This window comes from Ricinus communis, chromosome 9 (assembly GCF_019578655.1).
Source record: "Ricinus communis isolate WT05 ecotype wild-type chromosome 9, ASM1957865v1, whole genome shotgun sequence".
NCBI classification, from domain to species: domain Eukaryota; kingdom Viridiplantae; phylum Streptophyta; class Magnoliopsida; order Malpighiales; family Euphorbiaceae; genus Ricinus; species Ricinus communis.
In genome coordinates this window covers 11127985-11142263 of record NC_063264.1, presented here as the reverse complement: position 1 = coordinate 11142263, position 14279 = coordinate 11127985, and the positions used below count along the sequence as shown (strand labels likewise).

General features: G+C 35.5%; 1 protein-coding gene across 1 annotated transcript; it reads right to left on the bottom strand.

The window, feature by feature from the left end:
- Nucleotides 1-2872: 2872 nt before the first annotated feature.
- Nucleotides 2873-3262, bottom strand: LOC107261853 (uncharacterized mitochondrial protein AtMg00860-like). Its single transcript, XM_015723926.2, has one exon. The coding sequence runs from the start codon at nt 3260-3262 to the stop codon at nt 2873-2875; it is 390 nt and encodes a 129-aa protein (XP_015579412.2).
- Between the last annotated feature and the right edge of the window lie 11017 nt (nt 3263-14279).

The window sequence follows — 14279 nt, the reverse complement described above, 5'->3', positions numbered from 1 at the left end:
CCTTGGGCGAGCAAGGCCTGTCCATGCGACACACAGTGCCAAGAGTGCTGGAGTAATGCAGAATTCTCCTAGAACACTCTTGAATAACGTAGAATTCTCTAGAGTTTTCTAGAACAATCTAGAATGGTCTTTCTATAATAATCTAGAAGGGTATAGATACTTCTAGAATATTCTAGAGGAGTGGGGACAATTCTTGTACATACTAGATTAGTCTAGAATATTCTAGACCCATGTAGGCTACTCTAGAATATTCTAGACATGTATAGACATGTACATGTGATGTGTGTAGAGAATTCTAGATGAATGATTCCTAGCCACAAGTTGAGGGGGTGGGAAGCCTATAAATACCCCCTCCATTCATCATTTGTAAGATACAAGAGGAAGGTTGGAAACTTAATAAAGCTCTCCATATTTACAAAGTTCAAGTGCTTTATTCTACTCTAGCCCTACACCCTTGCTGCCTACTTTGCTCACCTAAAATTGCTCCCAACTCTCATCTAGGCTTACTTAGTTCGACTTTGTCAAGCAAGTTAACTAAGTGCTACGCGACTTGGGTAACCTCTAAGCCGAAGTTTTGTGACACCTAGCTCTCAAAGCTAGCACTAGTGCTCAAGATGCTATTGATGTTCCAAGCGATGAACAAAAGGAAGCTATAAATGAAAGTGATGATATGGCACTCATCACCCGGCATGTCAAGAGGATACTTGAAGCAAAAATAAGAAAAAGCAACAAGCCCTTCATGATGTGAACCTTGGCACCTTGTGACAAGATCCAACACGCGGAATTGGAATAAGATTCCTAAGAAAGCTAAATATGAACTTTGATAACCTTGACTGAAAGATAACTTGTATCTTGAACCTTGGCATAAGAATGATTGTTGATGCCACACTTAAAAAAGGTAGAAGGTGAGTGATAAGTAGATGTTGAACGCTACAAGAAAAAGTTCTTTTAAAGAACCATGACAGAATAATTCTCCCAAATATGCTTAACAAAAAAATATTCATTAACCTTGAATAATGTGGTTACACTTAGTTTATATAGTGAAAGAAATAAATCTAATTCCTAAATATCATAAAGGAGATAAACTAATTAGGAATTATCTAAGAGATGTAAATAATAGAATACGGAATAGTCAATCCTTACTAAATAAGATTTGACTAAACAATCAAACAAAACTTCCTAAACAATGAAGTGTGCGACTGCCTCCTTATTTCCTAATGAAGAACACTCCAATTTGGCAAAAGAGGAAGCTAAAACATGTTCTCATGCTTCCTATTTGATTTGGCACGTCCCTTTAGCTAAATAGGAAGCTAAAGTGGTGTTTCCCTTGTTCCTTCTTCACCTATATCAAAAGAAGATAAATCAGCGACATTAAAAGAAGCACTTACATTATATTCACCAGGTAAGTCAAGCTTGTAAGCATTATCATTAATCCTTTCAATCACCTGAAAAGGACCATCTCCCCTTGGAAGCTACTTGGAATGTCGTTGGACCGGAAATCTTTCCTTTCTCATATGCACCCGAACCTAATCTCCAAGCTCAAAGACCACCTTTTTCCGCCCTTATTGCCTTAATTAACATATTGTTCAATTTTGTTCTCAATGTTAAGCCGCACCTTAGCACGTAGATCACATACAAAATCTGCCCTTTTGCTTTCCATCAAAATCAACATGCTTATCAAGTGGTAAAGGAGATAAATCCAAAGGAGTAAGTGGATTAAAACCATACACAATCTCAAAGGATGAAAATTTAGTGGTCGAATGGACACTTCTATTATATGCAAACTCAAAAAGTGGCAAACAATCTTCCTATGTTTTAAGATTCTTTTGAATAATGGCACGCAACAAAGTAGATAATATCTTATTTACCACTTTTGTTTGACCATCAATTTGTGGGTCACAAGTAGTAGAAAATAAAACTTTAGTACCTAATTTACACCACAAGGTCTTCCAAAAGTAACTCAAGAACTTTGCATCCCTATCACTCACAATAGTTCTAGGCAACGCCATGTATGCGCACAATTTCCTTAAACAACAAATCAACTATGTGGGATGCATCATCGGTTTTATGACATGGTATGAAATGCACCATCTTAGAAAACCTATCAACAACCACATATATAGAATCCTTACCCCTTCTTATCCTAGGTAAATCTAATACAAAGTCCACGAAAATATTAACCCAAGGTTCACTAGGAATAGGCAAAGGAGTATACAAGCCATGAGACTTAACTTTAGACTTGGCTTGTTTACATGTAACACATCTTTCACAAATACACATAATATCACGCTTCATATTAGGCCAAAAGAAGTGATCAATTAAGACATCATAAGTCTTAGCAATCCTAAAATGCCCCATCAATCTGCCCCTATGGGCTTCTTCCACAAGCAACTCACATAAAGAAAATTAGGCACACATAGTTTGCTTTCTTTAAAAAAATCCATCATGCCTATAGAACTTCCCAAACGCTACTTTCTCACAAGTATTGAACACATTACCAAAATCAGCTTCATCAACATATAAATCTTTAATGTATAAATCCCAACAATTTGGCATCTAGAGTATAAAGTAGTGCCTACATGTGTGATAAAGCATATACAACCATGTTTTCCTTCCCTTGCTTGTACTTAATCATATAAGGAAACGTTTCGATGAATTCAACCCACTTAGCATGCCGCCTATTCAGCTAGTGTCACCCCTTATGATGCTTCAAAGATTCATGATCCGTATGAATCACAAACTCTTTGGGCCACAAATAATGTTGCCAAGTCTCTGAGGCGTGCACCAAAGCATAAAGCTTCTTGTCATATGTGGGGTAATTCAAGACTACCCCATTAAGCTTTTCGCTAAAGAAAATGATTGGCCTATTTTCCTACATAAGAACAACTCCAATACCTATTCTTGAAGCATCACATTCAATCTCAAAAGTTTTTGTAAAGTTAGGTAAAGCAAGAACAGTTGCAGAAGACAACTTATCCTTAATCAAATGAAAAGCCTTTTCTTGCTCATCACCCCACTTAAACCCAACACTTTGCTTGATAACTTCAATGAGAGAGGCGGGTAGTGTACTAAAGTCCTTAACAAATCTCCTATAAGAACTAGCCAAACCATGGAAACTCCTCACATCCCCAAGTCCCTTAGGCGTCGGCCATTCCTTAATCGCTTTCACCTTTTCCTCATCAACTTCAATCCCCTTAGCTCTAATAATATAACCAAGAAACACAAGTTTATCCATGCAAAATGTAACTTTTAAGATTGGCATAGAGCTTTTCGACTCTTAGAACATCCAAAAGAAGTCACAAATGTTCAATATGTTCGTACAAAGTGCGACTATAAACCAAAATATCATCAAAATAAATGACAACAAATTTTCCAATAAAAATGCGCAAAACATGGTTCATAAGTCTCATGAATGTACTAGGTGCATTACTTAATCCAAAAAAGGCATAACTAACCACTCATATAACCCATATTTTATTATGAATGTTGTTTTCCATTCATCCCCTTTCCTCATGCAGATTTGATGATATCCACTCTTTAAGTGTATCTTAGAAAACATACAAGATCCATGCAATTCATTTGACATGTCATTTACTCTAGGAATTGGATGTTTATACTTTATAGTGATATTGTTAATAATACGACAATCAATACACATTCACTAAGATCCATCCTTCTTAGGTACTAGTAACATAAGAACCGCACATGGACTCATGCTCTCCCTTACTTGCCCCTTAGTCATAAACTCCTTAACTTGCCTTTAAAGTTTCTTTGTCTCTTGGGGATTGCTCCTATAGGCTGGTCTATTTGGAATTGAAGCTCCAAGTACAAAGTCAATTTGGTGCTCAATTCCCCTAATAGGTGGTAAATCATTAGGCACATCTTCAAGAAACACATCACCAAATTCCTATAACAAGGAAAGAATAGGACTAGGTAGGGAAGAACCAAGATCGTTAGTGCTTAAAAAGGCCTTTGTGTACAAAAGTACAATCATAGATTGATTGGAATAAAAAGCCCTCTTAATCTCACTCTCCTTCACATAAAAGCTTACTTTTCTCTCTTTATTTTCACTCATATGGATATCCTTTTTCTTTTCACTCTTGGCCGGACATGCCTTTTCACTCACACTCTCTTTTAATCTTTTAAAAACTTTTGGCCTTCTCACTTTTTCACTCTTGATTATTTTCTTTTTTTCGCTCTCCTTTTTCATCGCATTTGATCATCATACACCTCTTTAGGTGTCAAAGGAACAAGAGTAATAGGTCTTCCATTCATTACAAAAGACTAATAATTAGTGTATCCATTATGAACTACTCTCCTATCATATTACCAAGGATGCCTTAAAAGAAGATGACTCGCATGCATAGGTATGACATCACATAAGACCTCATCCTTATAATGCCCAATAGAGAAAGACACTAAAACTTATTTAGTCACCTTAATCTTCCAACAATCATTTAGCCATTGCAATTTGTAAGGTCTCAGATGTGCTAAAGTAGACAAGCCAAGCTTTTCAACTAACTTAACACTAGCAACATTTGTACAACTACCCCTATCAATAATCATACTACATACTTTGTTATTTACATGGAATCTAGTATGAAAAATATTATCACATTGTACCTCATCTATTTTGGCATGTGCACTTAAGGCTCTTTGTGCTACGAACATCTCTCCACTTACAGGCATCTCAATATCATTTGAATCCTCAAGTGGCGATATATCTTCCTCTTTCTCATTCTCGGTCTCCACTCTACCATCATCCTTCAAGATTAAGGCTCTTTCTTTAGGACATTGAGAAGTTGTTGTGTCCTAACCCCAAGCACCGAAAGCATTTGATGCCCTTTGTCCTTGAATTAGGTGTTGGGAGTTTTTATAGTGAACTTCTTTGAATCCTTTAGCTTTTCATATTTTGGCCTTTCTTTGACTTCTTCCTTCTTCCAATTCGGTTTCCATGTGGATGTACAAGCCAAATTAAATCTGTTAGAGTTGTTTCGATTCTTGAGTTGCCTCTCCACTTTAGTGGCCATATGTACTATATCTTCAAGTTCTACATAATGGTGCAATTTAATCACATTAGCAATATTTCAATTTAAACTATGTAAAAACCGAGCCATAGTAGCCTCTCTATCCTCTTCCACATTAGCTCTTATCATGCTTATTTCCATCTCTTTATGATAGTCCTCCACACTCTTAGATCCCTGCATAAGACTTTGTCATTTCTTATACAATTCTTATAATAGTGGGAAGGAACAAACCTCTTTTTCATAACCCTCTTCATCTCCTCCCATGTGGAAATTGGCCCTTCACTATTCTGTCACCTTGAAAGCACAAGATGGTCCCACCAAACCACGGCATAATTAGTGAACTCAACTACAGCTAGCTTAACCTTCTTCTCTTTGGAATAATCATGGCAATCAAATACTAGCTCAACCTTCTTTTCCCATTCAAGATAAAGGTTTGGGTCATTCTTGCCTTGAAACGAAGGGATTTTCATTTTGATATTCCCCAAGTTTCTATCTTGCCTTCTTGGTCCTCTTTCATCTCGTCCTTCATAACCTCTCCCAGCTCTGTCCCAATCCAAGTTAGAACCTCGCTCCTCCTATTCGTAGTGATCCTTATAGTAATCATCAATATCTGTATGCTTTTGCTTCCTTTGATTCTTGTTGAAGCGCCTAGGCTGCCTTCTTTTAGAATTAGACTCCACTCACTCAAGTCTTTCATCCATGTTGTTAAACCTTAGATTTAGGCATTCTAAGGTCCCTTTAATAGATTTCATATAAAGTGTGAGATCCACCTCTCGTAGCTCATCATCTGAGATTCCTTTATCCTTGCTTTGGAACATGATTCAAATTTGAAAAATAAAGATCAAAATAAAAACTCACCCACTCTCTTGCGTGTTGACACACAAAAATAGTTAAAAACACTTGTATTTCATAAAATTTGGCTCTTTGCCTCTTTTGTGTTCACTATTCTTACCTTTTACCACTCTTAATCCTCACTTTTAGTTCTTTAGTTGAACTCACAAACTCAAAATGCAAACAACTCGTACAGTATTCAAAAGGACAGAATCAACACTCCTAATAGCAATTCTAAAGTACAACATTTGGATAAAAAGAATGGACAATAAAAGACAAGTATATGTTTAGGCTAAAAGGTGACATGTATCGACCAAAAGAAATAATACCAATAGATGTGTAATTTTTTCATGTATGAAAAATATAAGGTGAAAGTAGTACAATTGTTCAAGAAAACAACTTATGCCGAATGCTAAAAAAAAATTACAAACAAACTTGATTTGCCTAAGTGTGTGCCTTTTCTCTTCTTTTGAGTTCTCTTTTCTCCTTTTTTTCTTTTCTTTTTCTTTTCTTTCTTTGTTTTTCTTTTTTTTCTTTTCTTTTTCTTTTCAAATTCTTTTGTTTCTTTCTCTATACTTCAATAACAACACAAAATAAGCAACAAAATTAAAACTTAAGCAAAATAAACAACTTTAGGATAGAAATTTGTTTGAGCAAATTTTCGATCTTGAAGAAGAAATCAACAAGAAATTTCGACTATGGTAAAAAAATGAAGAAAAAGGTAGGGGAAACAATAAGAAAACAAAACATTAAAGTAAAGGATAGATATAATAGAGTTAGAGACTTAGCTCTGATACCAAAGGATGTGAACCTTAGCAACTTGTGACAAGAGCCAACATGCCAAATTGGAATAAGATTTCCAAGAAAGCTAAATATGAACTTTGATAACTTGTATCTTGAACCTTGGTATAAGAAAGATTGTTCACGCCACACTCAAGAAAGGTAAAAGGTGAGTGATAAGTCGATGTTGAACCCCACAAGAACAGGTTCTTGAAAAGTTCAAAGTTCTTCCAAAGAACCAATCGAGAATAATTCTCATAAATATGTTTAACTCAAAAATATTGAGTAACCTTGAATAATGTGGTTACACTTAGTTTTATATAGTGAAGGAAATAAATCTAATTCCTAAATAGCATAAAGGAAATACACTAATTAGGAATTATCTAAAAGATATTCTAAATAAAAGTTTTCATAAATAATAGAATACGGAATAATCAATCTTTACTAAATAAGAATTGACTAAACAATCAAGCAAAACTTCCTAAACAATAAACTTTGTGGTTGCCTCCTTATTTCCTAATGAAGAACACTCCAATTTCGCAAAAGGGGAAGCTAAAACGTGCTCCCATGCTTCCTATTTGATTTGGCACATCCATTTAGCTAAATAGGAAGCTAAAGTGGTGTTTCCCTTATTCTATCTTCAAGTATTAAGCTCTCCTTCTTGTGCACACATATTCGGCCCATGCTTGGTTTCATTAAGCCCATTATATTGGATTAAATTAACAAGGCTAGGAGCATTAATTTAATCTAACTCTCCATGGGTTAATATAGCCTCGGCCCAAATCTCTTGAATGAGTCTATTAAGAGCTTCCTTAAAGCGTTTGGCCTTAGATCCTTATAATTGGCCTATTTTCAATGTGCAAAGGATCTTTTGAGCCTGGTGTAGGCTTCGACCCTATGCTTGTGCTTGGATCATGACTTGAGTCTTGAAGCTTGGTATTGTGATTCGCATCACTTCACAAGCAAAAAGACCTTCTCCAAATCAAGAATAAGTAAGGATAAAAAGGATGAAGTTACCTGCTACGAATGTGGGAAGCAAGGACATATAAAACTAGATTGACCAAAGTACTTAAAGAGAAAGAAGGAGATAAAGAAAAGAAAAGGGCTTGAAGGCTACCTAGAATGATGCATCTTCATCCTCCAATAACGAAAGTGTAAGAGAAAAGGAGGCAAATATTTGCTTCATGGCCAACATGGAAGAACCTCAAGAGATATGTTCCACTTCTCATTCTTGTAATTCTTCTTCTTCATGTTCATCTTCTCAATCTCTTGGTGATGACTTGTTGGATGATGAGGATGAGCTTTTGCAAGACATGCTTTTAAAATTAAATTTCCATAAAAATAAAGGTTTTTGCCTGGAAGAAGACCTTAAAACTTCAAAGAAGGAAATTGGCCTCCTTAAAAATCTCCAATTATGACCTAAGGAAGTCATTAGATGATGTTTCAAAAGAAAAGCTTCTTAAAGAAAATGATTCTTTGAAAAATGAAGTTGAGAAACATAGAAACTCAATTTTAAAATTTCACAAAGTGAAGAAGTCTCTTGACACTCTAGTTGTGTCTCAAAGACCTTTCCTTATGAGATATGGATTTGGGTTCAAAGGTATTTCATCATCCTTATCTCACAACACAATCTTTGTTAAAGCCACTCATTATCAAGCATTAGAAAGAAGCTTAAATGGAGTTTCAAAAGCAATATACAGACTAGATCTCCTATTCAAAAGAAAAGGAAAGGTACACATGTTCCCAAGGCTAAGCCAAAAGGAACAAAGCATGTATTTATGCATAGGAACACAAACTTAGGCAAATCTTGTTCATGCATATGTGATAGCAGTCATATGAGGTCGAAACCTCAAGCAAAAGTGGCTAAGAAGACCAAATCAAACTCTATTAAGAACTCAAATGTCACTTGCCACAATTGCATGAGAATTGGACATATAAACATAAAATGCAAGATAAGGAAAGTGCATCTTTTCATGGGTGAGTTTTTTAATGCTAACCCCAAAGGACCTAACTTTGTTTGGGTACCTAAAACTAAGTAAACTTGACTCCTTTTTGCAGGTGTATCTTAAATCCATAAGCACAAATCATTAGCATGTTGATAGTAGATGTTTAAGGCATATGATAGGTGACAAAAGCCTTTACATAGATGTCAAGGACTATAAAGGAGGCAAATTAACATTTGAAAATGATGCCAAGGGTAAGATAATTGGCATCAAATCCATTAGTAAGGATGGTAAATCTTTTATTGATGATGTTTTCCAAGTGAATAGTTAGAAACACAATCTATTGAGTGTAAGTCAATTGTGTGATAAGGGGAACAAAGTCACTTTTAGCTCTAACAAATGCCTTGTCAATTCCCTTATGGGTGACAAAGTGATACTCAAAGGAGAAAGAAGTGGCAAGACTTACACAATGATTTACACAAAGTTCTTACCAATCTTTCAAGTGTCTTATTTTTATTAGTGATGAATCTTGGCTATGGCATAGAAGACTTGGTCATGCAAGCACGAAGCATCTTCACAAATTAGGCAAAGAGGAGCTAGTGAATGGACTCCCTAGACTGAAGTGCATAAAAAGCAAGCCTTGTGAACCATATCAAATGGGAAAATAATACCAATCATCCTTTAAATTTAAAAAACATTATAAGTACTTCTAGACCACTCCAACTACTACATATGGACTTGTTTGGACCTACTAGAGTAGCTAGCTTGGGTGGAAAGTCATATGAATTTGTAATTATTGATGATTACTTTAGATTTACTTAGATTAACTTCCTTGCTCATAAGAATGAGGCTTTCAATGTTTTTAAATCCTTTGCAAAACATGTTCAAAATGAAAAAGGATATTTAATTTTCTCTATAAGAAGTGATCATAGAAACAAATTTGAAAATGATCTTTTTGAAAATCTTTGTAAAGAATTTGGTTTTTCTCACAACTCTTCCTCTCATAGAACTTCCCAACAAAATGGAGTTGTGGAAAGAAAAAATAGAACACTGGTGGAAATGGCTAGAACAATGCTCAATAAGTATCAACTTCCTTCATACTTTTGGGCCAAAGCCGTTAACTCTAATTGTTATATGTTGCTAATAGAGTTTTCAAAAGACCTTTGCTAAACAAAATATCTTATGAGCTTTGAAAAGGAAGAAAACCTAAGGTCTCATATTTTAGAGTTTTTGGTTGCAAATGCTACATCCTAAATACCACGGACAACCTTGGAAAATTTGATCCCAAAACTGATATAGGAATTTTTCGAGGCTATTCCACCTCAAACAAAGGTTATAGAGTCTTTAACAAATGTACTTTAGTAGTTGCAGAGTCTATAAATGTTATTTTTGATGAATTAAACAAGTTTGATCTTGAGAAAGGTATTTGTGTGGATGATCTTGTAGGTGCATTTGAGGAACTCAAGGTGAATATTGATGATCCCTCAAAAGAAGTTGATGAACCTATGGAGGAAGCTCAAGAAGATCAACACAACCAAAATGTCATTCAAGATTCCTAAGAGATGGAAAATTCTCAAGACCTTCTGAAAGCTTGGAATTTTCAAAAGGATCATCCCCCCTAAAATCATTAGAGATCTATCAAAAGGTGTAAGTACTCTTTCTAAACTAGTAGCTTTAAATAATCTAGCCTTTGTTTCTCAAATTGAGCCAAGGACCATTAATGAGGCTCTAAAAGATAAGAGTTAGATGATTGCTATACAAGATGAACTCAACCAATTTGAGAGAAACAAAGTGTGGAAACTTGTCCCTAAACCCAAAGATAGTCAAGTTATAGGTTGTAAATTGGTCTTTAGGAACAAGGAAGATGAGCAAGGCTCTCTCACTAGAAACAAAGGTAGATTGGTTACAAGAGGTTACTACTAAGAGGAAAGCATTGACTATGATGAGACTTTTGCTCTGGTTGCTAGATTAGAAGCTATTAGGATGCTATGCATGTCACATGAACTTTAAACTATTTCAAATGGATATGAAAAGTGCTTTTCTAGATGGTTTCATCGAGGATGAAGTATATGTTGAGCAACCTCCTGGTTTTGAAGATCATAAATTTCCAAATCATATTTTTAAACTTTCTAAAACCTTATATGGATTAAAGCAAGCTCCTAGAGCTTGATATGAAAGGCTTAGTTCTCTTCTAATTGAAAATGGATTTCAAAAGGGCAAGGTTGATACTACTCTTTTCGTAAAGAAATATAAACATGACACTCTAATTGTTTAAATTTATATTGATGACATTAGATTTGGTGCTACTAACAAGTTGCTTTGTAAAGACTTTGCTAAGTTTATAACTAGGGAATTTGAAATGAGCATGATGGGGGAGCTCAAATTCTTCCTTGGTCTTCAAATCAAGCAAAGCAAAGATGGAATATTGGTCAACCAATCCAAGTACACAAGGAAACTTCTAAAGAAATTTGAAATGGATGCTTGCAAAGTAGCCAAGACCCCAATGAGCATTAAAACTAAGTTGGATAAAGATGAGAAGGATAAGAGCGTAAATAAAAAAACTCTATAGAGGTATGATCGGATTACTTTTATACTTAACACAAAGATATTAGACACCACTTCCTAAGAGATCATGCTTAAAGTGGTAGCGTAGTGCTAGAGTATGTTGATACATCCAAACAATTAGCCGATATTTTCACAAAGCCCCTAAATGAGGAGAGAATGAATTTCATATAAAGAGAATTAGGAATGATAAATGGAAGCACTGTAGCTTGAATTATTGACAATTTGTGCAATTGATTGATTGTCATACTTGTGAGTTTTTTTTTATGGAAATCTTGAGTACTGAGATCATTTTAGCCCTAGACTCTTTAATCTTAGTGCATCTCAATGGTCATATACAAAATGGTATGATCAAAGTAAAAGGAGTATGCTCATGCATTCATTATAACATCAGTTTTTGTATGAAATTTCAAAAAGCGCGCTCACGCCTTAATGGAGTGCTCGTACTTTATAGGTCCTCAAGAAATCCTGGAAATGACCTTAAAAGCACACCTGTGACCCTTAAGCATGACCACACTTTCCCTCGATTTCAACAAAAGAATAGTCATTATAAATTTTTTTAAAAATTGTTTTAATGCAAAATAGCCATTTTTTTACCGTTTTCCACACCCTCTTAAGGCTATAAAAGCCACATCTTATTCATTTGCATCATTTTCGAATAATTATTTTTAAAAACTCTCAAAATACTCTTCAACCTTTCTGAAAAGATTCTCCAATCTTCTCTTCCTATTCATCAAGATAAGCATGGGTCCAGGAAAAGTTATTTGTAGAAGCTCCTCCTATACTGAATCAATCATTGAAAAAATGAAGGGGGTGAATGATGAGACAAGAATCAAATACATGACAATAGAGAGGAAAGAAATCCTACCTAGTCGATTCTTTAATGAAGAAGCTCTAATCAAACAAAGAATATCCCAAGAGGTACATGATCTTCTTGATAGCATAGTACTTAGAGACTTCTTTCTCCTTACCTACCCTAGAGCTTGGCCTTAAAACCTTACTAAGGAATTTCTTTCCATTTCAGTAATCAATAAAAAAGGGAGATGGGGATTGATGGGTGCTACTCGTGTTAGCTACAATCTAAGGCAGTGTACCTATCGATGCAGTCTAGCACTAATGGCGAGTATCAAGGTCGTATTCCTCGGGAAAGCAAAAGCCCAGAGTTACTCCTTTGTTCTTTGTTATATTAACCTAAAATGGATGATGAATAAATTCTAAACTAACTATTAACTACAAGCTAAGTTATAAGGGAGATGCAGGAGTAATTGATAAGTGAAATAATCAAGACAAGAAGACAAACCCAAAGGGAATCTAAACTAGTTGGCAATCAAACAAAAGATAAAGGATCGGTGAGTCTAATTATGCTACCCTTGGACGAATTCTTAACCGAATTCGGTTTCTCTCTCGAGATAACCGAATTCCTAAACCTAATAACCTAAAGTTGGAATCTCTTCCTAACGATTGATTCTTAAATTAGCATTAACCTTTAATCCGCATCTATTAAGCTTTGTTAATTCTTAATCCGGCTAGTTAATTATCCTTATCTCTAAGCGATTATTAACCAGTTCTTGTTATTCAAAGTTCCAATTGCCAAACGGATTTCTCAATCTCATAAAGCAATCTAAACATCATAATTCACAACGTCTCATGAATAATGCATAATTTTATTAACACTGAAAACAAGAAGAATACAAAACCAACTCAAACAATCCAACAATATAATATCAAACCAACATAGCAAAGAAATCCCAATGGATTTAATCAATTTAGCTAAACATGTTCATGTTTAAAACAATCTAGGAAATCAATTACAATGAAAGAATAATGAAAATAAAACATGTACACCCTTTTCTCTCGAATTGGATGAACAGCTCCAAATCTAGATCTACACTTTGATTAATCTCCCAAACTGCCTCTTGAATTGCTCCACTACTATTTTGCACTCGAAATCTTACGATTCCGGGATTCTTACTCACTACAACTCTCTCTCGCACTCAGTATTGTGCAGAAACCGAACCAGCCACTAGGGCTCAATGTCACTCTTTTTCCCCCTTCTTTTCTCTCTCAGAAAAATTCATTTTTTCTTATATATTTAACTCAGCACGGCCGTGGTCAAGGCCGTGCTGGTCAGCACGGCCGGAGTCCATGCCATGCTAAAACTGTGGATCTCACCAACTAGGGTTTCACCATGACCATGTTGCTCCCCATGCTGGCCACCACGGGCCGTGCTGGAGGCCCTGGTGGCTACGGAAACCGTGGCCAAACTATTGTTTTGAAGACCAAGTTTTGATCGTTGGTCACGGCCAGAGTCCAGGCCGTAATGGTCAGCACGGCCTTGACTCAGCCCGTGCTCAATGTGTACAATGCGGGCTCTTGTCCAATCTTGATGAATTCTCGTCCGTTTCCCACGTATTGATCTATAATTGCTTAAACACCGATGATGGTCCTATAAATGTTCCTGAAATGCAAAAGAACATAAAACACGGGTGATCTGGGAATAAAAGCACAATAATTGCTAAGAACATACGCAATAATATGCAAGCAAATATGTGTAAAACTATGCTCATTAAATTACCCCACACTTAAGCTATTGCTTGTCCTCAAGCAATTAACAACTCAACCCACAAAACTACAGTTAGCAATTCATTTCAGTTTATGCCCCTAGTCCACAACAGAGAGTATTCAACACATCTCAAAGGATACTCAATCATAAATCAAATTACAAATTATTAACAAAGAATGGAAATAATATTAATGTATGAGTAACTTAAATGACAACTCAACACCAACATCATGAACCAATGCCTCACAGGGATCACTCAAGTCGCTCAAAGTGTATATTAGGTAAATAACAAATCCCTCAAAGCAAATGCACAAGACCCGCTCACCATAAGCTTGCTTATAAATCATATCTTCGCTACTGTGAATAAGTAAATACCAAAATCAAAGGGCCTTTACCAAGGTTGTAATGGGGCTAGGGTAAAGGTACGGAGATTTGGACAGAAGTATGAAAATGCTGGAATTCGTGCGATAAACAATATTATATGCTCAAAGGATTAAATGCCTAAGATCACAAAAAGAATCATTCACTAAAATCCCTACTTCATAGAATAACTCTCGCAAATGCTCTAAATCC

Excerpts from the sequence above, each read along its gene's own strand:
- LOC107261853 (XM_015723926.2), bottom strand. The coding sequence starts at position 3,262 with ATGCCAATCTTAAAAGTTACATTTTGCATGGATAAACTTGTGTTTCTT.